Below are 25162 nucleotides of genomic sequence, written 5' to 3'. Positions count from 1 at the left end.
GTTCCCCCAGTGAGAGTAGTTTAGGAAGAGTCTGCTCTGATCAGCAGGAGCTTCTGCCTCTCTGATCCTGCAGCTTTCAGCTTTGGAGAACATCTGGATGATCAGAAACCAGCAAGAAAGACCCGGATTAAAAAAAAAAAACCCAACAAATATTATCTTTGAACAAAGGAAGGTAAAATAGAAAAAGGTTGCTGTGGAAACAAAGCTCCGGCCAGAGGGGGAGCAGGGATCCACATCTCCATCCGTGGAGGTGGGCTCATCCTCGACTCGGTTCCGTTAATGAAGCCGAACATCTGGAGGACTTCATCTTAATCCTAATCTGCACCGGATGTGGACCGAGATGCTCGGTTTGGGAAGCAGGGGCCGATCCTCCAGCTCCACCATGGGAGGAAGGAGCAGCAGGTAATCCATCTGGATCAGCCGAACCCGCTCAGATTAGAGGTGGGATGGATTACCGCTGTGGTCACATCAAACCTAATCAACCGGTTACCATGACAACCGGCAGGCCAGCCTCTTGAGCGGTTAGATGGGGTGGGATGGGGTGAAGGCCTGGATGGAGCTGGTAGCTGATACCAGCAGCTGCTCCAGGCTGGGAGCTGAAGCAGGAGAAACAGAGGAAACTTTAACCCTGCTTCAGTCACCAGCTTCTACTAAAACTGTCCTGTTTGACATCTGAAGCTCCTGCTGAAGCACTGCTTTCATTTTTAATGACTTATGAAGCTAAGTGTTGAAGGGAAGGCAGATGTTAGATGGTTTATTCCAGGCTTATGACTGTAGATACCTGTGAAGCTCGGTGGTGGCTGCATCATGCTGTGGGGATGCAGTTCTACAGCAGGAACAGAGGAGCTGGTTTGGTTTGGGGAGACAATGGGATTAAAAGCAGAAGGAACCTTCATCCTATAGCGGCGCAGCAGGGCAGAGCTTCAGACCAACGCTTGTTACTCTAAATGATGCAGGGGTGTGAAGATTTCTGAATTAACAAGCAGATGCTTTTAGAAGCCAAAATACACAACGTGGAAATTAGTTTGACAAAATATATCTGATAAAGTACAAATAATAATAATTGAACTGTATTGATCTCACATTGGAGAAATTGACCTCTTCTTTTAACCCATCACTTTGTGGGGCAGTGGGCTGCCATTGTGCGGCACCCAGGGAGCAGTGTGGGGTTAAGGGTCAGTGCTCAGGAACCTAGAGTGGCAATCTGTGGCGATCGAACTGGGTACTTGCAACCTACTCAGAGCAGAAGCCATTTCTCTAACGACTAGGCCATCACCTTCCAAATACCTACAAATATGCCATTTAGTTTCTCTTTTACTCTAAATATTTTCATGTGGAGTTCTTAAAGAAAAAAATCAGGTCAAACTCAGAATTCAAACTTTTAAAAGTACTTTAAATGTGAAATTATTCCATCCTGTTCAATAAATGATCTGTGTTTTTAATTCAGAGTTATTTCATTTGAATGTGCTTTACTGGAGGCATCCATGTTTGTCAAAGAACACTACTGCCACCTACTGGTTAGTGACGTCACGGTGCGGTATCGGCTGTTGATCAAGTCCCAGTGCTGTATCTGGTGTTTGTCACAACGCGCTATTATCCAAGTCACCTTGAAAACATTCTTCTTCCAAATGTTGGCTACATATTACGGGTTTTTTCTCTGGCCAGAAGTTCGATGGCAAATCCTCCCTCTTCAAGTTGGCGATCCAACGACCAACCCGTCCGTGGAGGATCAGGAATCAGAAAGGTGGAATAACTCTTTTTTTTCACTTTTCCCCGATGTATTCCAGCATCCAGCTGCCATGCACGTGGGCATTGTCAGTTTCACTATAGCTCTGGTGAATTTCAATGGTGAAGTCCTCTGGAAATCTTCAATAATTGTTGATGATTGCAGATGTGTCTAGTAGTTCCCATTGATTTAGCTTGTAAAGCGGGGAGAATGGCGCTAGGCTTACCGCACCGTGACATCACATATTTGGGCAAAAATGGCCGCCCCTAGACTCAGTGATCGTGACGAAAATTATAGTTTTTTTTTTTTTTTTTACCGATTAATGCTAAATTCATTAAATCACCACAAAGTTATTAGTTTTAGGTATAAATAATGATTCATTGATTATTCCTTGCTGACTGGAGTTTTCCTTTAAAGGGCCCTGTTCTTTTTTTTATCTATCAATTCTGTGCTTTAGACTGTTTTAGTTTCGTTTGTTTGTAAACATAGGCTTTTTCTGTATTTACCGTAACAAGACCTCGTGAGGTTACCAGGCAGAGGTGCTAAAAGGAAAAAGTCTGAGCTCAAATGTGAAAAAAGTACTAAAGATGTGGGATGCCAAGAGGGAGCAGATGGCGACGGCGTACAGGGATGTTTATGTCTGCTGATCGCACCCGGTAGAAAAATGTACTTTCAACAGTATAAACACTATAAGGATGAAAGCTTGGTCTGCATGACCTCATCTTAACATGAACATGTGGTTTTTGCTGGTCTTTTATACGTGACTACAGGCCCCTAAATTTCAACTGAAACTCAAAATCATCTCTAAAACTATTTTATCCTTTCTGCAATATTAGTTCAAACCATAAGAAGCCAAAGGATGGCTTCATTTGTTCCTGTTAAAATGGTTTCATGATGTCGGCTGTTTGTAGTATTTGAATGAACAGTTTTCAGACTTTGACAGTTATATCTTTTTTTTTGGTCTGCACAACTAAATATTTTTTTAAATATTTTATTTATTCATTTCAGGCAACTACATGCATTGAAACATACAAGGGAAAGCCAGTTCAACAATTAAAACTTATGAGTCATATATAAATAACACAAAAAAAGAAAAACTTAAGCTGTTCCATATGTTCCATGATCGTTATTTGCGGCCATCAGTCACATAGAAAGGCTTCAGATTGTGCCTGTAGGCTCAGTAGGTTGCTATCACTGAGTGAATCCTAATCTTAAAGTAATTCCTTTTTCCTCGTGGAATTAATTAATCTATTTATGTGTACTCTGAAAATAATTTCAGTAGATCTTAATGTGCTGTAGAAATAAATAAATGAAAATAAAAAGATCCGCATGTTGCTCATATTAAACAAACTAAAAACAAAAAAATTTCATATCCTGTAAACTGGGTTGTAGAATCCTCTCCCTATAAATATTTAATTCTGTGTGAAAAAATGCCGATCATTCTTTAATAAGATCCTCATCTAACGGACATGCAATGCTTTTTAAAACTAATGTGTGTAAGGAACTTAGTGAATGATTTTATTTGTCATTTTATGTACAAACTACTACAAAAACCTGACTAAATCGTGAAATAAAACCGCGTGATTGGATGTATGGAGAGCGGAAACAGAGGACACTATGTAATGTGAATTACTAAGGGTATGCTGGCCTGACGCAGTATGCTGAGCTGACAGAACACTGGAGCAGAGCAAATAGTCATCCCACGTGGATTACTTTCTTGTGATTGATTGCAAATCATCCCCTGATAAAAAATATGCATTTGATCGAGGCACGTCATAAGTCTCAAAAATCCACACAGAATTGCATTAAAGTTTAAAGACCACTGGTACTCTGTAATATAATTTATGATTGTTTATGGACGAGAAATACTTTGGTGAATAATGTGCTGTGCATGTGTGGATCTTGTACTGTGTGTGTGTGGATTTTTTTGTACTTGCGTGAATCATGCTGTGTGTGTGGATCATGTACTGTGTGTACGGATCATGTACTGTGTGTACATCTTGTGCTGTGTGTGTGTGGATCTTGTATGCTTGCGTGAATCGTGCTGTGTGTGTGGATCTCGTACTGTGTGTGTGTGGATCTTGTGCTGTGTGTGGATCTTGTGCTGTGTGTGTGGATCTTGTATGCTTGCGGGAATTGTGCTGTGGAGGCGGGTCTTGTACTGTGTGTGTGTGGATATTTTTGTTCTTGCATGAATCGTGCTGTGTGTGTGGATCTTGTACTGTGTGTGGATCTTGTGCTGTGTGTGTGTGGATCTTGTATTCTTGTATGAATCATGCTGTGTGTGTGGATCTTCTATGCTTGCGGGAATCGTGCTGTGTGTGTGGATCTTGTACTGTGTGTGGATCTTGTACTGTGTGGATCTTCTATGCTTGCGGGAATCTGGCTGTGGAGGTGGGGCTTGTATTTGTGTCTGTGTATTTGTGAAAGTTTAAATCTATTTAGCTCCATAGTTCCAGAGTTTTACTCCACATACAGACACAAAAAACACAAAAATGGACTTTATGCCCAAAAATCTGAAATATGACCTTCTCTTGATTTGAAATGATTAAACCAAATAAGAATAAGATAATCAGGAGACGACTAGGAAGAGAATGCGCATGAGAGTCCAGCTCTATAAACTCGCTCTAACATCAAGATTCAAATAGGAAATCTGAATTGGTGTTAGTGGAGGAGCATTCATTAATGCATCACCTTCACTTAGGGCATCAAGCCACATGCTTCATTCCTTTAGATCCACTGAGAGATACAGAATCAGCAATGCATGTTTTAGCCAGGTGATGCAGGCTATTGTGATATGATATTGTAGTCGACAGGGGCCGATTTAGGAAATTTGGGGCCCTAGGCAAAGACAGCTTTTAGATGTTGTCGCCAAAGTCTCCAGTAGCAGAAAAAAAGTCACTACATTTGGCACTATGCGATTTTTTGCAATCAAAGTGATAGAGGGGTCTGAAAAGTTGCTAAATATAGCAACAAAAGAGCTAAGTTGGCAACATTTCTCTTTGCGTCGTTTGTTTTCAAATGGTTTGCTGCTGTCTGTTTGGACCTTTCTGAACATGTGCAGCAAATGGACTGATCCAATACGGTGGACTGTGAATTTATTATAAGCGTTCTGATGGCTTTTAGTGAAAGGATTATTTATCAAAAACACAATTTGCACAAATAAGGAATAGATGTATTAACCATACAGTACATGAGTTATAAAATGAGTTTTTTGGGGCCCCCAGGAACTTGGTGCCCAAGGCAACTGTGTAGTTTTGCCTAATGCTAAATCCGCCCCAGTGGTCGACCATATTCTCTCACAGGCTTGGTGCCCTGAGGATGGCAGCATGTCATTGACTACCATGATGGATGGCAGTCTGCGCCTCTCTGTGTCGCCGTCTTTGGATTTTCCATTTTCAGGGTCTTGAAGGCTGCAGTGATCGTATGCATCTGTTTACAGTTCTGGCAGCTTTGATGGAAATGAATAGGTTTTGTCTCAAACTCAAAGACAAAAAAAAAAGTCAGGTGGGCCGCAGACCAGGTCTAAGTTTTGAGGAAAAGCTGTTTCAGATGGAAATGACTGTGGAGAGCGGAGTCTGTCTAATTATTCGTTCTTTTGCAGAGGAGTCTTCTGCAGCAACAGCCCACAGTTTTTCTCTGCGACCTTTTCCTGCCTCTCATATTGTGCAGATAATCTGCCCACTCTTCTTCTCCTTGTAGATTCAGTTAATTGGAGTTTAAAGTTTCCTTAAGCTGTTGTGGATTGATGCTTTGCTGAGGATCGTTCTCCTTTAACATGTCCCATTTCAAGCCTTAGACATGTGTCACTAAAAGATTTCTTTAATCAGTGGATTTTAAATCAATGACTGCTACTCTATGGAGTGAATTTTATTCCATTATTGCTGGACTCATATTATGTATTTTCTAAATGGGAATTTGGAAATACTTCAGAATCAGGAATACTAAAATGATTCCAGGGGAAAATTGTCTTCGTTACACGCTCCAGGTATACAAAAAACATATTGCACGCATTCATCATCTAAAGAAATAAAATACAACACATAGAAATACAATACAACTTTATGTAACTATATATCTATGCTTACAGATTTAAAGCAAAATAATAACAATGTGCAAAAAAGTGCAAAAGAAGGAATATATATCACAATTGTCAGTAATTCTGTAATCTAGGTCCGAATTACAGATTTCTTAAGCAAAAAAAATGTTTCTGAGTGTAACTTTATTATTTTCATTTTATTATTATAATTTTTTTTATATATTTGTTTTTCAGATTGACTCTTACAGATCACATTCATGTTTCTATTGGTCAGCTGGATGTTGGCAACATTTTATTTGGCAAGAGAGAGTATTGGGCTTAAAGAGAGTTAGATCTATAAAGTGTTCTTTCAAAAGAATATAATTGTTAAAACTGGATCTGAAAAAAGGTTTTGGAAACAAATTGTGAAATTTTTTTTAATTTGAATAGAATATGAAAATTATTTTAAAAAAAATCGAATTTGAAATAAACAAAAATCTGAGAAATCAGCAAAGTAACCGAAAAACTTTGTTTGATTTGTGTTTTAAATCCTCATATCTGGTGCACACACTTTTCTTTATTTCCATTTACAAAAAGTGTTATTTGCAATATACAGTAATTCTATGCAATAAAACAATGTAGATAATTCACTCTATGCAACGTCACGCGGTCCTGTGGTGGAAAATTTAGCCCAAATCCTCACTCCCTGACTGTGCTTGATATCTTATTATTACCTTATTCTTTGCAGATGACTTTATTAACTGCATCAAAATCTACAGACTAAGGTATTTCTCAGATCAGATGGAAACTAGAGGATCCTCTAATGTCTCTGCACTCAGACCTGTATTTCTTTCTGTGCGACACTATTTTCTAATTCCGATATGGATTATGACTGAAGACCAAGATCCTGGATGCGAGAAGTTGAAGCTAGCTTCTTGTGCAGGGTTGACTTTATTAGAGGCAGTGGTTTAGTTCAATTCAATTTATTTCTATAGCTCCAGTTCACAACAAATCTCATCTCAAGGCACTTTCCAGTTCACCAGATAGCACTTTGAGATTTGAAATCAAATGTAAAGTGCATGATAAATAAAATTCATTATTATTATTATTACCAGATCATCCAGTCAGATTGATTCATCTAAGGAAAACCAGCTGATTATATCGAATTATTGACTCTTCAGCAATCCCTCACACTAAGCATGCTTGTAGCGACAGTGGAGAGGAAAAACTGAACCTTTGAACCTGAAGAAAGCTCCAGCATGACCAGGCTCAGTGTGAGCGGCCATCTGCCGAGGCCGACTGGGGTTCAAGGAGACAGAAGTAGACATAGAAAAAAAAGCATAGATACATTAGGCAACTGTCAACCAGCTCCACAGGCGGCCCCGTCCAGGAAACACACAGCCAGGCAGACGAGCTCCGAGCCAGCTCCCATGTCAGAGGATGAAGAGAGCACATCCAGTTAGTCACAGTCAGAGAAACAGGACTACACTGGAAAACAGGCCGATCTCCAACATCTAGAACAAAGGTGTTGATGGCAGCAGCACAGCTGATATTTCTCTCCAGGATGGAGTCACAGCCAAACAGGAACAGACCAGATGAAGCTACTATGAGAAAAAGCAGAGGGAGCAGAAGGTTAGAGATTGAACTAACAGATTCTGCAGAGTGGGAGAATAGAGATAGAATGAAGCAGAATGATGAAAAAGGGGTCCCTATGTCCTCCAGCAGTCTAAACCTATAGCAGCATAACTATAGAGATAGCTCAGGATAACCTGAGCCACTCTAACTATAAGCTTTATCAGAGAGGAAAGTTTTAAGCCTAGCCTTAAAAGTAGACAGGGTGTCTGCCTCACGGACTAAAACTGGTAGTTGGTTCCACAGGAGAGGAGCCTGATAACTAAAAGTTCTGCCTCCCATCCCAAATTCTAGGAACCACTTTTTACCAGTTCAAAAAGGAAAGGTTAAGGTACATAGAGAAGGAGACCTCAGATTTGCTAGAGAATCTGTCCTGGGAATCTCCCACAATGAGAAGGAGGTAAATTCCTGGGTTTCCCTGTTTGACTTGCTACGTCCTGATCCAATCTCCAGTAGGATGTAGACATCCTAAAGATCCAAACAATCTTTCTGAGTAATCCTTAGATTTTAAATGTCGTTTCTGCCTTAAACTCAATGTTGGCCGTCATTGTTTAGAGCGCTCTCCCAAAAACCAGGACTTATGCCAAATAGGACGTCTCGGATAGTTCTAGATCCAAACTTTGTCCTTCCGAACTGCTAATCAACTACATACCCAGATATCGCAGCAGATAAGCAAGCCTGCACGTCATTATTCCTTCCTGTGATCAGGAAAGTATCAACTGCAATAGACTACAATAAAGCTCCACTTGTCCCGGAGGTTGGATACATTAGCAGGTGAGCCACTCCACTGAGCCCTGGCTATGAGAAATAAGAGCATATACTGTTTACCCTTTAGAGGGGTTTTATTGCAGCATTGAACTGGTGCTCAGTAGAACAATGGCTGTCAGAAAACACTGGCACAAATATCTTATCTCCACTCATTGGAACGTAGCCAGTTCTTCCATATGTTTATCTCACAGCACAGCTTTGTATCTAAAACACCTTACCTGGGTAATAAAAGATAAACCGCTCCGAGAGCACAGCTGACTTTCTCTTTGTTTTCCATGTGACTGTGTTACACCGACTGACGCGGAAATAGTTTCAGATTCAGATTCCTCCACCATTATTGTTAGCAGTTAATTTTTCTGCATTGGTTTGTCTGCTTACAAAATGACAGTAAAGCTATGATGGATTCTTGAGGTTTTTTTCTTGTGTGTGTCTAGCAATGTCTTAGCCCATGTTAACCCTGTAATGCCAAATGTATCATATTTGATACATACGGTTTCTGCAGTGTTTTGCGTCTGACACCTTTTGCATAATTTATGGCAAAAACTTTGCTCAAAATCCTATTGTACACAATCAGATATACCTGATAACAGAGGGCAGAAGACTACACAAAAGATAATATTGACTTATTGTATAGTAATAGATTATTAATATCAAAAATCTATTTCTGTTTATTCTTTTTACATATTTTGTTAAAAGGCCAAATAAGGACTTCAAACCAAAAAAAAACAAATTTTCTGTGTTGTTTTATTCTTGGATCGGACTTTAAAGGGTTAAGACCCGTTAAATCGGTGGAGGACGTGATCCAGAATTAGAAATTTTTTCTTAAGATTTCGTAATAATTCGATTTCGTCATAATGAAATGATCTTTGACTATATCTATTTTTTACTTTAAGTAAATAATCGTTATTGAAATAAGTGCATAAATGTGTTTTAAGATTTCTTTTGACCCCATCGTTCATCTTCAGTAAAAGCTGATGTTAAGAGTCCATTTTGTTGGATTATACTGTTTAAAGTCTTGCTTCTAAGCTCACATCTGGGTCTGTTCAATAGCTGAAACTCTCTCGTCCCTTCTGTGTGGCAGCTAAGCCTCTTAAAGCGTTCTGCTGCCACCTAGTGGACTGGAGTAAGAAAGATAGAACTTTGCTCTCGTTATATTTAACATAACCAACAGTTTTTCTTAATTTATTAGATCATATTGCAAATGCAATTGATTCTAATAAAGGCAGTTTTTAGTTTTGAATGACATGACAAATGAACTGGAACTCCTTTAGCCTTTGAGTGGGGGGTAGGGTTGTCAAAAGTATCCAAACTCAAAAAAGTATCGATACTGAAATGTTGTATCCGGATACAATACTCGTTTTTAAAAGTATCGATACAGTGCCACCACCAGTGGCACCTAAGCAGTCATTCATCTAAAGTGCAGAATAGAGGACAATACACTTTCAGAACACTGTGTGATTGAATAATTCTGTGCACTTTTCAGTTTCAGACTTTGTTTTTGTAAGAGGTGCAGCTGCTGAGAATTATTTTAGTTTCTTAACCGGTTCGGCTAGTATCATTGTTATGTGTGCAAAGCATAGCCAAGGAAGGAACACTTAATTTGAATTTTATAAGTTTTTTATCAAGCTTGCTTAATATTGTGCACAGCATACAACCTTTATTGTGTTTATTTATTGTATTTTATTTATTAATGAATATATTTCTGTAGACTTTTGGAGTCTTTGTTTTTATCCTTGTGGTATCGAAAATGGTGTCGAGTATCGAATATTTTCCTTAGTATCGGTATCGAGTTGAAAAGTTTAGTATCGTGACAACCCTAGTGGGGGGTTAGAGGAACGTGGATGTGCATGGTGGTCTAATGCGTTGACCCCTATTGGACTGATAGGTCAACCCGGCATGGCTCTGCCTTGCGTCTCACCCACTGCGGTTTGCAAATATCTGAGAGAATCAACAACTTTCTCATCAATTCAAAGGAAATTTGGAGTTATCTATGTTGTCTTTGATTCTGTTCAACATTTAACTTTTTGTTTGCAGTTGCACTCATATTTATGTTATTCTGTGTTTGCTGTTCAGATTTAGATCACTTTGAATTTCTTCTTAGTTTAACTCTTCCTTGGTGTTCCTTCAGTTATCTTATTATTTAGCATTTTTGTGATTTATTAGTCTTTGCTCTAGTTTAAAATATGTCCATTAAATGGAAAAGTGGAAAAAAAATGCAATCCAGTTATGGAACTTATGGAAAACCTCTTGATAAAAAAAAAAAAGTGAAAAAGTAACTGCTGTTTTCTCAGGTTATTTATTTTTTTAACAGTGGTTTTCTTAAAAAAAACACAATACATATATTTATTGTCTCTTTTACTTTTTAAGTTTCTCTTTTTTAAATTAAGTTTTATGAATCAAATTCTTCTCAAATTGTATTTTCTAGAGAACATTCTGGCCCAATCCCAAACAGAAAATTCCAAATTTGGAAAAAGAAAACAAACATCATTAATCGCAAAATAGTAGGTCCTCTTTGAAATTGTTTTAGATGACCGTTAGATTTATTTTTAAGAAAGTGTCAAATGTTTGATGTCATGTCTTCCTGCGCCACAGAGCTACAGCTAGGGTCTCACTGTGTTGCCATAGCAATAGCTTTCTTCCTTTTCAGTTGGAGGTAAGAGACCATCCCGTTCTCATTTATACCCCCCCCCCCCCCCCCCCCTTCAATCAAGGCGCCCTCCACAGCGCCTGGGAGGGACACTTGGTAGTGAAGGGGTAGGGCGTAGGGGGCGGTGTGGGATTGGCACACTCTCTGGACTGAGGGACGAAGATGCATTTCTATCGGTTTGCCTGACATTAGCCACAACACTGTTTATTGGTCAAGAGCAACTGTTTGATCTGTAAAATGCAATTTGAAAATAAATCTGTTTCTAAAACTCAATCTGAAAAAGAGAAAATGGAAAAATTACTTTAAAAAAAGGAAAGTTTAGTAAAAAAAAAAATACAAACAACAAACTTAATCTCTGTTCTTTTCTTATAACAATTCTTACAAAATTCCCTCCATAACCCGATCATGAAAAAAGGCTGAAATATCTTAGACTTAGACAAACTGTATTCTCATTTTCTATACACAGAGTGTATAATTCAATTCAGTTTATTTCTATAGCGCCAATTCACAACACGTCATCTCAATGCACTTTACAGTTCACCAGATCATCCAGTCAGATTGATTCAAAGTTTATTGAAAACCAGTTGATTGCATCGACTCATTGACTCTTCAGCAATCCCTCACATTAAGCATGCTTATAGCGACAGTAGAGAGGAAAAACTCCCTTTTAACAGGAAGAGGCCGACCGGCTATACTAAACAAAATTTTGTTGCGTTTTGTATACGCCGCCATGGCCTAATATGCCTCCTTATAAGGGGAGGAAGATTTCTTGCTGTTGTATGTACCTCTAAAAAAAGTCAGACACATTCTTTTAATGTGATCCGATTGACCTTGACCCTCCTCTATGTTTATGTTCTAGGATTACTCAGCTGTGAAGCTGTGGAGGAACGGCGTCAACGTCTAAATCACCATGATTAGCGGCAGTTCTCTTCTGGTGATGCTCACTCGCTCCAGGAAGGAAGGCTTCCCTCCACTGTCTCTCCTATGGAACTATGGGACATTAACAGCCGTCTCCGCCACCTCATGGGGCTTCTAACCCGCCAAAGACTCTGCTGATGGAGGACGTTTCCATGGCCAACGCTTCCCTGGGCTCCGGGTCCCCACCAGAGCCGGTCACCCCGACGGGGAAGTCGTCAGAAACCCCCGCAGGTGTGGGCCTGCCTCTGCAGGTCTTCTTTAGCCTTGTGATGGTGGCCGTCCTGTTGGTGGCGCTTGCAGGGAACGGCGTGGTGTGCCTCATGGTGTACCAGAGATCCGCCATGCGCTCCGCCATCAACATCCTCCTGGCCAACCTGGCCTTTGCGGACATGATGCTAGCCATCCTTAACATGCCGTTTGCTCTAGTCACTGTCATAACCACCTCCTGGATCTTTGGTGACTCGTTCTGCCGGGTGTCCGCCATGCTCTTCTGGTTGTTTGTGATGGAGGGAGGAGCCATATTGCTTATAATAAGCATTGATCGATTTCTGATTATCGTCCAGAAACAAGATAAGCTCAGCCCACAGAGAGCTAAGCTGCTCACTGTAGTGACATGGGTCCTCTCCCTGGTTATCTCCTTCCCTCTGGCTGTAGGCTCCCCTCCCCTGCAGATCCCCCCCAGGGCCCCCCAGTGCGTGTTTGGCTACAGCTCTGACCCTGGATACCACGCCTACGTGCTGATCCTCATGCTAGTCTTCTTCTTCATACCTTTCCTGGTCATGCTCTACACGTTCATGGGGATCCTGAACACCATCCGCCATAACGCCATCCGCATCCACAGCCACCCGGACAGCATGTGTCTGAGCCAGGCCAGCAAACTGGGCCTGCTGAGCCTCCAGAGGCCTTTCCAGATGAACATAGACATGAGCTTTAAGACCCGTGCCTTCGCCACCATCCTCATCCTCTTCTCCGTGTTTACAGTGTGTTGGGCTCCCTTTACGGCCTACAGCCTGGTCACCACCTTCAGTTTGGGTTTTTACCGCAAAGACAGCTTTTTCCAAGTCAGCACGTGGCTCCTGTGGTTGTGCTACCTCAAGTCTGCCCTGAACCCTCTCATTTACTACTGGAGGATCAAAAAGTTCCGCGATGCCTGCCTCGACCTGATGCCCAAATACTTCAAGTTTCTTCCTCAGCTGCCGGGCAACACCAAGAGGCGCATACAGCCCAGTGCTGTGTACGTATGTGGGGAGAATCGATCCGTGGTTTAGAAGCAGACGATCCACTCGGCTGGCATTGATCCCATCTACCCTGCTTTGTTGTTTGGTTCTCTATTTTTCTCTGTAGAAGCTCAGGCTGAAAGTGGGACTGCGTTGAAAAGGCGGGATGGGATTCCTAGAATCAGTCTAACAATCTGAAGGGAGAACGCTGCACATATTGTTGCTGTTTTTGTTCTGGTTCCAATAGCAAATGTCAGGTCCTTTAAAGAACAGCTGTTAGATTTTAGAGCTTTGCTGAGATCCAGTTGAAATTATTCGAGACTGAATGTTGCCTAAAATAATCAGGGATCCAAACACCTTTTTTTTTTTTTTTTTTTTTTTTTTTTTAGAACAGTTACATTCTGGGTTATTTCTATTTATTTATTTTTCATTTTCTGTATTTGGCTGACCTCTGGAACCTAAGGCACAGTGGCTTTGTCTCATCCAGGAGCCTGTATGAGTCCATTAAGGTTTTTAAGTTCTGAAAGCTTATTTTTAATCATCTTCATTCACCTATTCCTTTAGATTATTGAAGCACAGCCCTCCTTATGTTTAAAGGAAAAGTCCGGTCAGATTCAGAATTCGAAATTTTAAAAGAACTTTAATTATGAAATTATTCCATACTTTTCAATAAATGATCAGTGTTTTTAATTCAGAGTAATTTTCATGTGAATGTGCTTTACTGGAGGCATCCATGTTTGTCAAAGAACACTACTGCCACCTACTGGTTTCTGACGTCACGGTGCGGTATCGGCTTTTGATCAAGTCCCAGTGCTGTATCTGGTGTTTGTCACAACGCGCTATTATCCAAGTCATCTTGAAAACATTCTTCTTCCAAATGTTGGCTACATATTACGGGTTTTTTCTCTGGCCAGAAGTTTGATGGAAATTGGCGCTAGGCTTACTGCACCGTGACGTCACTGCTGGAAGATGGCAGGAGGGAGGGGTTACTATATTTGGGCAAAAATGGCCGCTCCCAGACTAAGTGATCATGACGAAATATTTTGATTTATTTATTTTTTTTTTACTGATTAAACTTAAATTCATTAAATCACCGAAAACGTATTAGTTTTAGGTTTAGATAATGACCCATTGATTATTCCTTGCTAACTGGACGTTTCCTTTAAAAAAAGTGTATAAATTGAGTTTCTCTCCATTAACCATCATCATCTTCTTATAGGTTCATTTGATTCTTTGTGTAAAAAAAATTAAATGCTTCATTATAAGGTAAAGAACGTGTTTAAGATCTAAACTTTAAGTTCAGAAGTTTTCTTTAGACATTCAGATATTTTTCTAATAGATGTTTGTTTGATCCTATTAGCATCTGGATCACAAGACCAGATGAAAGGAGCTGGAAACAACGTTGGACATTTAATAGATTGGAGTTGTTCATACAGTGAGTTAAGTTAAGGTGCCAAAGAAAGCACAGACTCCTTTTTAGTGATTTTCTTTCAGACATTAAAGTCAAAAGTAAATCATAAATAGACAATGGATTCTTTTTATCAGCAGACTAGAATTACTGCAGCAGACGCCATCTTTAGGGTCGCTAGATGCTAATGGTTAGCCTGATACCGTCACCACCACCAGCGCTTTCTTTTTCCCACCAGCCATTTTAAAGCGGCAGCCATGAGGTTTTCCTAACAGAAAATCCAAACTGCATTTCTATTGATGATCAAATTATAATAATGATAAACCAACTACTTCATGGACAAACTGCAGTTTAGGCATGAAGAGTTTTTTTTTATAATATAATAATTGAACTTTATTGATCTCACACTGGAGGAACTCCCTCTGTGTATTTAACCCATCCCCTTGGGGAGCAGTGGGCTTACATTGTGCGGCGCCCGTGGAGCAGTGTGGAGTTATCGGTCTTGCTCAGGGACCCAGATTGGCAGTCTGTGGGAATGAGTGGGATTTTAACTCAGAACCCCCAGGACCCAAGCTTTATGCCCTAACCCCTAGGCCCCACCCCTTTTTTAATAGGCCCCTCATGTTAAAAGAAGAAAAGAGGCGCAGGCTTAGGGACACTTGAGGAGTTGCACCTTTCAGTTGCTCCAGTCTTCTCATCATAATGATTCCCTGTCTGTTAAGATGATGCAGTCACACAACATGATCAGATCGCTCAGATCACAACTGTGATGTTGCCATTGGCAACAGGTCTGTTACTTGGTGACAGGGCAGGAAGAAGTGTTATTCAGGCCCAAACATTCCTTTCAAGGTGAAAATCACTCTTCCTTTTTATTTTATTTTTTTTTACAAATGCAGCAAAATCTGAAAAACAAAGGTAAATAAGAAGAAGGCCATCAGTTTCTGAGCTGCAGCATGTTAGCCTGGTAGGCTATGTTTACATAGCGAAAAAATGCCACCCCATTTGATCTTTTTGTCTCTATCTGCTTTTTCCTCCTGTGCATGCGGATGGTCTCGGTGTCCCAAACAGTTGGTGCAGCAGCCTGACGGTCATTACCTTGAATTAGCAGAAAAATCAGAATGACCTGCGGAGCGAGCGGCTGTAGGGTCAGTGTGTCTTTCCGTCATTAGACTTTTAAAAAAGGCTATTTGATTATAAATCAATAAAACAAAACGAATCATTTTCTTTCTTTTTGTTTTGCCAAAAAGAAGCGGTCGAAATGTTTAAATTTGCTTATTTTTAAATATTTTTTTTTACTTTGGATAATGGTAAATACAATAATTGTAAAGCTATTGTGGAGCATTTTCATGAAGTTTTTTAAAAGAACCGCTCTCTCCACTAAAAAAAATGCACATGCACAAACCCATTTCTTCTCGTGCACGCTCTTTTTAAAAGTTGCTGTTCTCAAAGCTCATATAAGCTTACTGTGTCCTAACCCCTAAATTCCTCAATTACTATATAGAGCGGGGACTATATAGTGGACTTTACAGTGAACTCAGTTAACTGACCGTTCAGACAGATGATCACAGCCCAGTTGCTCACGTAACTCCTCCACCACTGCGCAATGCCTGCTGCATCTTTGTTATTAGCAAATCCCATAATGCTCTCCGCACAAAGCATTCTGGGATATATCTGCCTCTTCTGAGGCCTAACATTTCTTCTTAAACACTTCGTAAACACTTTTTCTCTTACGACCCTCTGCCATTTTCAAAGAACCGCTGTGGGAAAGGTGAGCTTCAATGAATGTCTGAAACAGAAAAAGATAGCTAACTTAATGAGCAGGTTGGACGACCTTATATAAACATATCACCAGAATGATTGACAATTAGGAGGACCTCTAATTAGGATGATCCACTTGGAAATAAAAGGCAGAAAAAAGAGGGCCTGCTATTCCCTGGCAGGAGGGATAAATAAGTTGTTTTAGCTCAGAATGAAACGACTTTACTCCCTCAGTTATGATTTTAGATATGGCCAGTGGCTTGTTCCTCCACTTACAGCGCCTTGGTGCCTAGTTGGTCCTCCTTGGTAACGGCCACTTAGTCCCATAGCTTCCTGTTCTAGCTTATGCTTTGAATGAAGCATTTCTCTGCCCTTTGTGCAATTCCAACAAAAATGTGAAAAGTTAAAATCCACTGGACTTTGTTTCCAAGTTTGAAGACGTTTCGCTTCCCATCCAGGAAGCTTTTTCAATTCAAAATGTTAGAAATTTGGAATGGGGTGGACCCATATCAAAGGGTCGACCCCTTTATAATGAGGGTTGGACGAACGGGGTGGACTAGTTCGTCCGATTCAATTAGCATGTTTTTTAAACAAAAGCAAGGCTTTGTTGGGCTACTGAAAAAACCTGGAACTCAACGCTATTTCTGACATTTTGAATTGAAAAAGCTTCCTGGATGGAAAGAGACACGTCTTCAAACTTGGAAACAAAGTCCAGTGGAAGGTTTTTTAACTTTTCTAACTTTTTTGGAATGACTATGATCTTGATGATCGAGAATCTTTCGCAGCCATTTGTGCAATATTCAGTTAATGAAAGGGAACCAACAGACGCCTGCCTTGTTGAGATCATTGCAGCAAAAGGTTCAACATAATGAAAGTGTCCATTTAATTCACTCCAGGATCCCGACCCCTTCCTTTGTCACCCAGAGGATGCTTGGTCTTCTCCTTTATATAAGTACTGTGCTGTTAGACGTCAAAGCCCGTAGTGAATTACCAGGGGTGGGCAGTTCCAGTTCCATCTGCATCTTTCAGATGTGCCGTTGGTTCAATACAATTCAGAGGATTCTGGAGGAACTGAATGAATACTGAGGAGACAAAAGACACACCTGAATCAGATGTGTTGGACCAAGGGGGAATCTAAAAGTTGCAGGGTACCGAGCCTCAGGAACTGGAATTGCCCGCCCCTGATGTAGGGGATGCACTGGCATTGCTGTTAGTTTATTCTGATTCTGAGAAAATGAACCAAACAACCGTCAGATATTCTCCTCATCCGGGACTATTCCACCAGATTCCACTGCAGCTGCTTTTGCATTAGAGAGTCTTTGAACAAGTTTCAGAGCAATCCATGTTTTGGACCACAGTGGCATTGAAGCTTAAGAAGCCATATGAGATTTTAGCCAAAATCAGGCAAAGAAGGTGAAAGATGAACTCAGCTAGCACCATGAACCCAGTGGATTCTCCTTTTATCTGCCCGGAATTGGAAAACAAAAGCGTTGAAATACCTTATCATCCTGCTGCACAGCTCGGCCCTTAGAAAAAAAATCACCGTTAGAAAATACAGCTAAAGACTAATAAATGAGGTGTTATTCCACCCGGAAAGCACTGAATACCTTGGAGTGTGTGAGGGTAACAAACAGGAACTCATTCTCCTTCTTTTTCCACGTTATTTTTTTCCTCTTAAAGGACAGGCTGAGCTTTTAATCGACCTCATCTGATTTCTTGCACTGAAAACTTGTAAATCCTTGGGGAAAGAACAGAGTGTACAGGTGCTGGTCATAAAATTAGAATATCATGAAAAAGCAGATTGATTTCAGTAATTCCATTTAAAAAGTGAAACTTGTATATTATATTCATACATTACATACAAACTCATATATTTCAGATGTTTATTTTGTTTAATTTTGATGATTACAAATGACAACAAATGAAAATCTCAAATTCATCATATCAGAAAATTAGAATATTACTGAAGACCAATAAAAACAAAGGATTTATAGAAATGTTGGCCAACTGAAAAGTATGAACATGAAAAGTATGAGCATGTACAGCACTCAGTATTTAGTTGGGCCTCCTTTGGCCTGTATTACTGCAGCAATGCGGCGTGGCATGGAGTCGATCAGTCTGTGGCACTGCTCAGGTGTTATGATAGCCCAGGTTGCTCTAATAGTGGCTTTTAGCTCTTCTGAATTGTTGGGTCTGGTGTATTGCATCTTCTTCTTCACAATACCCCATAGATTTTCTATGGGGTTAAGGTCAGGAGAGTTTGCTGGCCAATTAAGAACAGGGATACCATGGTCCTTCAACCAGGTACTGGTAGCTTTGGCACTGTGTGCAGGTGCCAAGTCCTGTTGGAAAATGAAATCTGCATCTCCAAAAAGTTGGTCAGCTGCAGGAAGCATGAAGTGCTCTAAAACTTCCTGGTATGTGGCTGCGTTGACCCGTGACCTCAGAAAACACAATGGACCAACACCAGCAGATGACATGGCACCCCAAACCATCACTGACTGTGGAAACTTTACACTGGACTTCAAGCAACGTGGATGAAGTGCCTCTCTTCTTTTCCTCCAGACTCTGGGACCTTGATTTCCAAAGGAAATGCAAAATTTACTTTCATCAGAGAACATGACTTTGGACCACTCACCAGCAGTCCAGTCCTGTTTCTCTTTAGCCCAGGCAAGACGCTTCTGACGCTGTCTGTGGTTCAAGAGTGGCTTGACACAAGGAATGCGACAGCAGAAACCCATGTCTTTCATACGTCTGTGTGTGGTGGTTCTTGAAGCACTCACTCCAGCTGCAGTCCACTCTTTGTGAATCTCCCCCACATTTTTGAAGGGGTTTTGTTTCACAATCCTCTCCAGGGTGCGGTTATCTCTCTTGCTTGTACACTTTTTTCGACCACATCTTTTCCTTCCCTTCGCCTCTCTATTAATGTGCTTGGACACTGAGCTCTGTGAACAGCCAGCCTCTTTAGCGATGACCTTTTGTGTCTTGCCCTCCTTGTGCAAGGTGTCGATGGTCGTCTTTTGGACAACTGTCAAGTCAGCAGTCTTCCCCATGATTGTGTAGCCTATAGAACTAGACTGAAAGACCATTTAAAGGCTTTTGCAGGTGGTTTGAGTTAATTAGCTGATTAGAGTGTGGCACCAGGGGCCATCAATTTTGAACCTTTTCACAATATTCTAATTTTCTGATATGATGAATTTGAGATTTTCATTTGTTGTCATTTGTAATCATCAAAATTAAACAAAATAAACATCTGAAATATATGAGTTTGTATGTAATGTATGAATATAATATACAAGTTTCACTTTTTAAATGGAATTACTGAAATCAATCTACTTTTTCATGATATTCTAATTTTATGACCAGCACCTGTATAATAGCGTGGGATATTTTTTAGAAGCATGTAAATGAGGAGCTGAAGTGGCGGGTAGAGGCCTCAGCTCATTTTCAAACGTGCATTTGTATGTTAATGTTTTTCATTGTGCCTATTAATTAGTCTGTTGCCAGTCAGAATGCTGCTATTATCTGGTGAAAATGTGCAATTTGGGTGTACTGTACTGTTGAATGTAATAAAGATTAGACATTTCTTACATTGCTAACCGGTCCTCTGTGGCTTCTTGTCATGGTTCAGTCTGACCCTGCATTGCAAACACTTCCTCAGTCTTTTTGTGCATTTCATTTAGAAAGTAGAGTCCTGATATACTCTGCAAGTATTTCTACGTTTTTAATGTACTACAGCAAAGATAACCAATTAAAAACCAGCGGGGTCTGAGTAAAGAAAATCAACAATCGGTAAAGATCCGCAAACATTTTTAATTATAATTCGTTACTTTAAAAAGAATTTAACACTGAAATAAACGAGGTGTTTATGCATCCTTGTTATACATTGAATAAAATATATATATTTAAAAAAAATAAAAAATTTTCCATATTAAAATCTAATACGCAAGGCTTTAAACCTGGGTTTAAATGGAGACTAAGCCATTCTCAAGCACATATCAAGGAGCTCATTCTGAGCCTGGATCCAGATTTATTGTTGATTCTGTTCATGGTGGAGAATCCTGCTTCACAGCAGCAGGTTGAGCCAAACATCCTCTAAATGTTCAGGGTCATCTTTGAGCACCATTTCACTTTTCTTTCACCAGTTCACCACAGTTCTTCCAGCAGTCCACACTTTCTCTGCTCTCTTTTTCTCATCGTCTTCTCCTTCTTTCCCATCGCCCGGCTTGCCACAGGTTTGCCTGCTGTGTCTAAAAGTTGCAGCTGCAGCAACCCAGACTGACAGCAGCTCATTGGATAACCTGGTGCCGGACGGTTAGACACTGTCATCGAACAACATGAGATCATTTATAAATGTCATAAATCAGATTCAGTCTGGATTAGCCAGCAGCATTGAGTCTTCAGCAATCCCTCACACTAAGCATGCTTGTAGTGACAGTGGAGAGGAAAAACTCCCTTTTAACAGGAAGGAACCTCGAGCAGAACCAGGCTCAGTGTGAGCTTTTACATGTAAATGCATCATCTTGTGCAGTGAAAACCAGCTTTTATTGTTTCACAGGTATTGTTTTTTTTTTTTATCGAATAAAATTAAAACCTTCAAGGTGATCTTATAACAACTAGCATCAGCAAAATATGAATTGGCAAGTAAGGGTTTTTAAAGATTGGTTTTTGGTCCTGGAAACGGCATTCAGTGCTGCCCTAAAACTGTGATCATGTCTCAATAAAACTGAAGATTACATTTTCAAATCATGGTTGAAAGGATACTTTAAAGGTAAGATCAATTAAATTGAACAAAAGGACTAATCAACTACACCCTGCAATGGACTGGAGACCTGTCCAGGGTAGATCCCGCCTCTCGCCCGTAGACAGCTGGAGATGGGCACCAGCACCCCTCCTCACCCCGCTGGGATAAGCGTGACGGAACATGGATGGATGGACTAATTAATTACAGTTTCTGTATCAGCGCCTGGACCAGTTCTACAGGAACAGTGGCCCCAGTCCAGAACTGCCAGTGACTGGTTTTAACGCCCTGTGAAATGTGAGATTTGTAGAAATTGATCGTTTATATGCTGCAGAGGATTTATGATCCACTTTTTTTGCCATTCTGTTTTATTTATTTATTAAAAAAATATTTCTAAGGGATCTAAAGGCTGAGCAGTTCCGTCAAGCTGGACCTTGACAAGGTCTTTCTAAAACCTTCCTGATAATCATGATATTTGTGTGATGGCCTCTTTCTTGTCTCTGGTCAGCAGAGGTTCTGGCTTTGTTTCTCCTCCATGGACGTCTTTTTGGTCCAGTTTTTCTTCGAAGCAGGAATGTAGACACCATGGGAGGCCTGCAGGGCTCTAGATGTTCAGGGCTCTTTTGTAATTTCCTCAGGGACTCTTGGCTGATCTCACTCTTTAAATGCAATACATAGTTTGTTTGTTTTTTATTTCAGGTAAAAATAAAATAAAAAAAAAACCTCTAAAATAAATCTTCCATTAAGCATTCTTATTTTTTCCATCATTTTATGCAGCCGCATGAAAACTTTAATTCGTCAGAAACCCATGAATACTCTTGTACTGCTTTTCATATAGGCAGTGTCTGGAAGTTGCAGATATAAGGGGAAGAGAAAAGAAATGGCTTTTTTTTCTGTGCTAGATCTCTGTATTAAAAAAAACAACCTTCCAATAACATTTTTATTTCTCCTTTGTTTTAGTGGAAGCTAACCTTAGGTTTTCAGTGCAGATAAATTTATCGGGTGTTCATGCTGCGCCTTTGTGTTAATTACTCTTCTCCCTCAGCATCATGCTTGTCTCCTGTTTCCACCCAGGGACTTCCCTTCCTGTCATCACGGCTTTCCTTGTGCCCAGTTTGTATTCGTGTGTTGTTCTTCTGCTCGCTGAGGTTCCTCCCACCGTCCCTCCATCCACAAGCCCTGCAGGGCAGCTGAGCAGCTTTAGTCCTTCATGGAGGGTTTGCTTAGGGACTTTGGTCTTTTTCCAAAGCAGGAGCAGAAGTGTGGACATTAGACTGATGCACTTAAACGTAAAGCAGCTTTACAAATGTACTTTTTTAAAATTTTTGTTCTATCCTTCAAGCACAGATGTGCTTGTGACTACCTGATCCGTCCCAGAAGCATGATCTGTTCTGCGCATGTGCAAACAGATATACATCCGGGTTTTCATTAATAAAGTAATTATGATACTAAAATTACTTATTTCTATATTAACTCACTAAAAAAATGCTAATACACATCTTTTAAAAATGTTTTATGATTTTTCTGAGACAATTTTGATGCTTTTTACATTTTCTCCATTAAACTGCATCTCTGACGTCATCATGGGAAACGCTCAGAGCAGTCCAACAAAATATGATTAAACCATGTTTATCTACATTTTAGTTGTTTATTTATTTAGATTACACACTATATACCATAATGTTAAAACAAAAGGGAAAATAAAAAAAATAAAAAAATAGATTTATGTTTAAATTCAAAGCTGAAAAAGTTAGCTCCTGGAAGTAGCATTGGAGCCCATTTCCGGTGCAGATCGGGCACAAAGGGATAAAAAAGAAAAGCATTTAAGGCACTTTTTTTCTTAGGAAATACATTATTAACCTTAACACATAAAATTTTAGTACATTTACTATTTTTGGGGAGGGGAAAACTTGAAGTCTTTTTAATAAAATAAAACCGAGGGCGACCAAAACCAAGCATTGTGACCCCACCTTCCTGTTCTTTATAAAGGTTTCCTCTCACCTGATTTTTCTCTATGCACAAAAATAACGATAGCAAAACAGCTGCAGCCTCTTCCTCATCAAATATGAAGACGATAGTACTCCTTATTTACCAGCTCATAGAACATTAAAAACACCTCCATCAGTCTGTGTTTACTCTTGTTGTGTGAAGGGCAACTGAAGGGTCAAACGGTGTGGAAGGTCACAGATTCTTGTGGAGCCGACCCTTTCCTTTCCTCGTTTTTTCTACAGGGTTTCTGCTAAACAGCAGATTCACATCATTCGGCACAGTGACATCAAGCAACCTTTTTAACCTTGAACTGATAGACAGAGAGCTGCTAGACTTACATCCACTTCAAGATGCTGCAGCAAAAAAGGACTTCTTTTATCTTTTATTCTTTTAAATGCAAATAGCCTTGAAGTTGTAGGGAAATCATATTTAAATGTCAAATCATTCTGGCTTAAACATATATAAATGTACTCTTTATCAGACAATATTGTCCCAAAATTTAGAAAATTTTATTTAAAAAAAGTCCTGCTTTAAAATCTGTTTTTTTCTCGTTATCTTATACAGGTCAGTTAGTTCTACGTCAGCCTGAACCCCTAAATTCGGCCAATCATATATCAACGGTCATCTGTCAATCACATTTTTTCAGTCATAGCATCTTGATTCATATGTCGCAGCTAATATACGCAACGGTTGAAATCAGAATCCTTTCCTTTCCCATTGAGTTGCGTCCCAGTGTTCACGGGGATGGACGTCTGTGTCTTCAGCAGGCGTAGAGCTAACAGAACTGGCAGCGTTGCGAGGCAAGGGCTCAAACATGTACGGCTGGAAGCCTTCTACACCAAACCAAGCTTCTGCCGCCCTGGCGTCCTCTTCCACAACATCTTCGTCCCCGCTTTCCTCCTCTAAATAAAAAATGGATGACGGAGGAGACTCATCCACGACCTCCGACACTAAACTCTCCTCCTCTTGCATGTTTCCTCTGTCCATAGCGTTCCTTGACAGCGTCGTTTCTAAGTCACCAATTTAGTGCTACTTGGTCCCAATGGAATTTCCCATTGGGAACCTGCTAGCACTAAGATGCTAACTGGTTAGCAAGATGCTTCTGACAAAACGGCCACAATTAAACTTGCTTGCGAACCTTCCGCCACAACAATAAATGATAAATGACCAATCACATTCACTTTATTCACGCATGTAAAGTCTTGCACAACTTGAGAGAATTCTGAAATGAAACGGTTGGAACAGCCGCTTCCCTACGACTTTAATGGTTCATCCTAATACTCCATAAGAAAAGTCAGTGAGTAAAAAAATAAGTAATGAGAAATTTTACTCAAAGAAGAATCATTTATATGGAAGAAAGACTCAGAATTGATGTTATATTTCATGACGTTGTAGATTCAGTCCAGGTAGGGCCTTAAAACAGACAGTTAGCAGGAAAAGAAAGATAGTAATTGGAGCCAGAGTCAGGATCATAGATAAGAATCAAGAATCATTCATAGGATTCATAAGTAAGGCTCTTTGAAACAGTATAGCCTAATTCAAACAATGTCTAATCAAGGAAGGATCATTTTCTAGATTTTTTTTAAGGTTCTATTCTGGATGATGAATTCAACAACAAAAAAACAAAGCATGGTCAAAAAAGGAAGTCAAATATGATGACAGCAACATAAACTGACATCCACTGTCTCTCTGTGTAATGGATAGGATTGTAAGTCAGCATTTGGTTTGAAGCGAAAATCTTTTCAAAAGCTACGCTTCTTTAATGTCGTCCCAAAGACACATCAAAGAGAAGTTAATCTGTGTGAACTATGAGACATGAAAGCCGAGCAAATGAGATGCCTGCCTGCTTCCAGCATCCCAGAGAGAACAGAGCACATGTCCAAAGTGTTCAGCGCTTTTCGAAGCAATCAAACTCCTGATTGGCTGTGGCCTGCTGCAGACGGGTCGGCCACAGACGGAGATAGCAGAGTCGAGCCCAGTTTGATTTGCACCTAACTTCTGATTATAGAGGACGGACGGCGTTGTTAATCATTTTCCTCAGTGGGACTCATTATGCAGCCAGCAGAGAGTAATGAGCGTGTCCAGAGCTTTGAAGCTCACTTAAATCAGAGCACTGAAGACGATTACTTAGCAACAGGAACTTAGAGATGTCTCCAGAGGATGCGTGGTGACGGTGGATGGTAACGTTACCCACACACATAAAGTCAAGAGACTTCTCCATACAGCTTCACTATTAACCATCTGAATGTGAGAAAGTAAAAGATTCCTATCCTAAAATATGGAAAATGTTATGCTATTTCAGTACAGTACTTACCAATATCTATTTACCATCATCATCAT

The 25162-nt window shown here is 40.1% G+C and overlaps 1 protein-coding gene across 1 annotated transcript; it reads left to right on the top strand.

Annotated features, from left to right (window-relative positions):
• Window positions 1-157: 157 nt before the first annotated feature.
• Window positions 158-13686, top strand: gpr63 (G protein-coupled receptor 63). The gene is made up of 2 exons (XM_038280806.1): window positions 158-402; window positions 11651-13686. The coding sequence occupies exon 2, from the start codon at window positions 11847-11849 to the stop codon at window positions 12975-12977; it is 1131 nt and encodes a 376-aa protein (XP_038136734.1). The 5' UTR covers window positions 158-402; window positions 11651-11846; the 3' UTR covers window positions 12978-13686.
• Window positions 13687-25162: the final 11476 nt, after the last annotated feature.

Source organism: Cyprinodon tularosa, unplaced genomic scaffold (assembly GCF_016077235.1).
Source record: "Cyprinodon tularosa strain WSP-4 unplaced genomic scaffold, ASM1607723v1 ctg1647, whole genome shotgun sequence".
NCBI classification, from domain to species: Eukaryota; Metazoa; Chordata; class Actinopteri; order Cyprinodontiformes; family Cyprinodontidae; genus Cyprinodon; species Cyprinodon tularosa.
The sequence above is the reverse complement of the archived record's forward strand: the minus strand, read 5'-3'. Positions and strand labels throughout refer to the sequence as shown.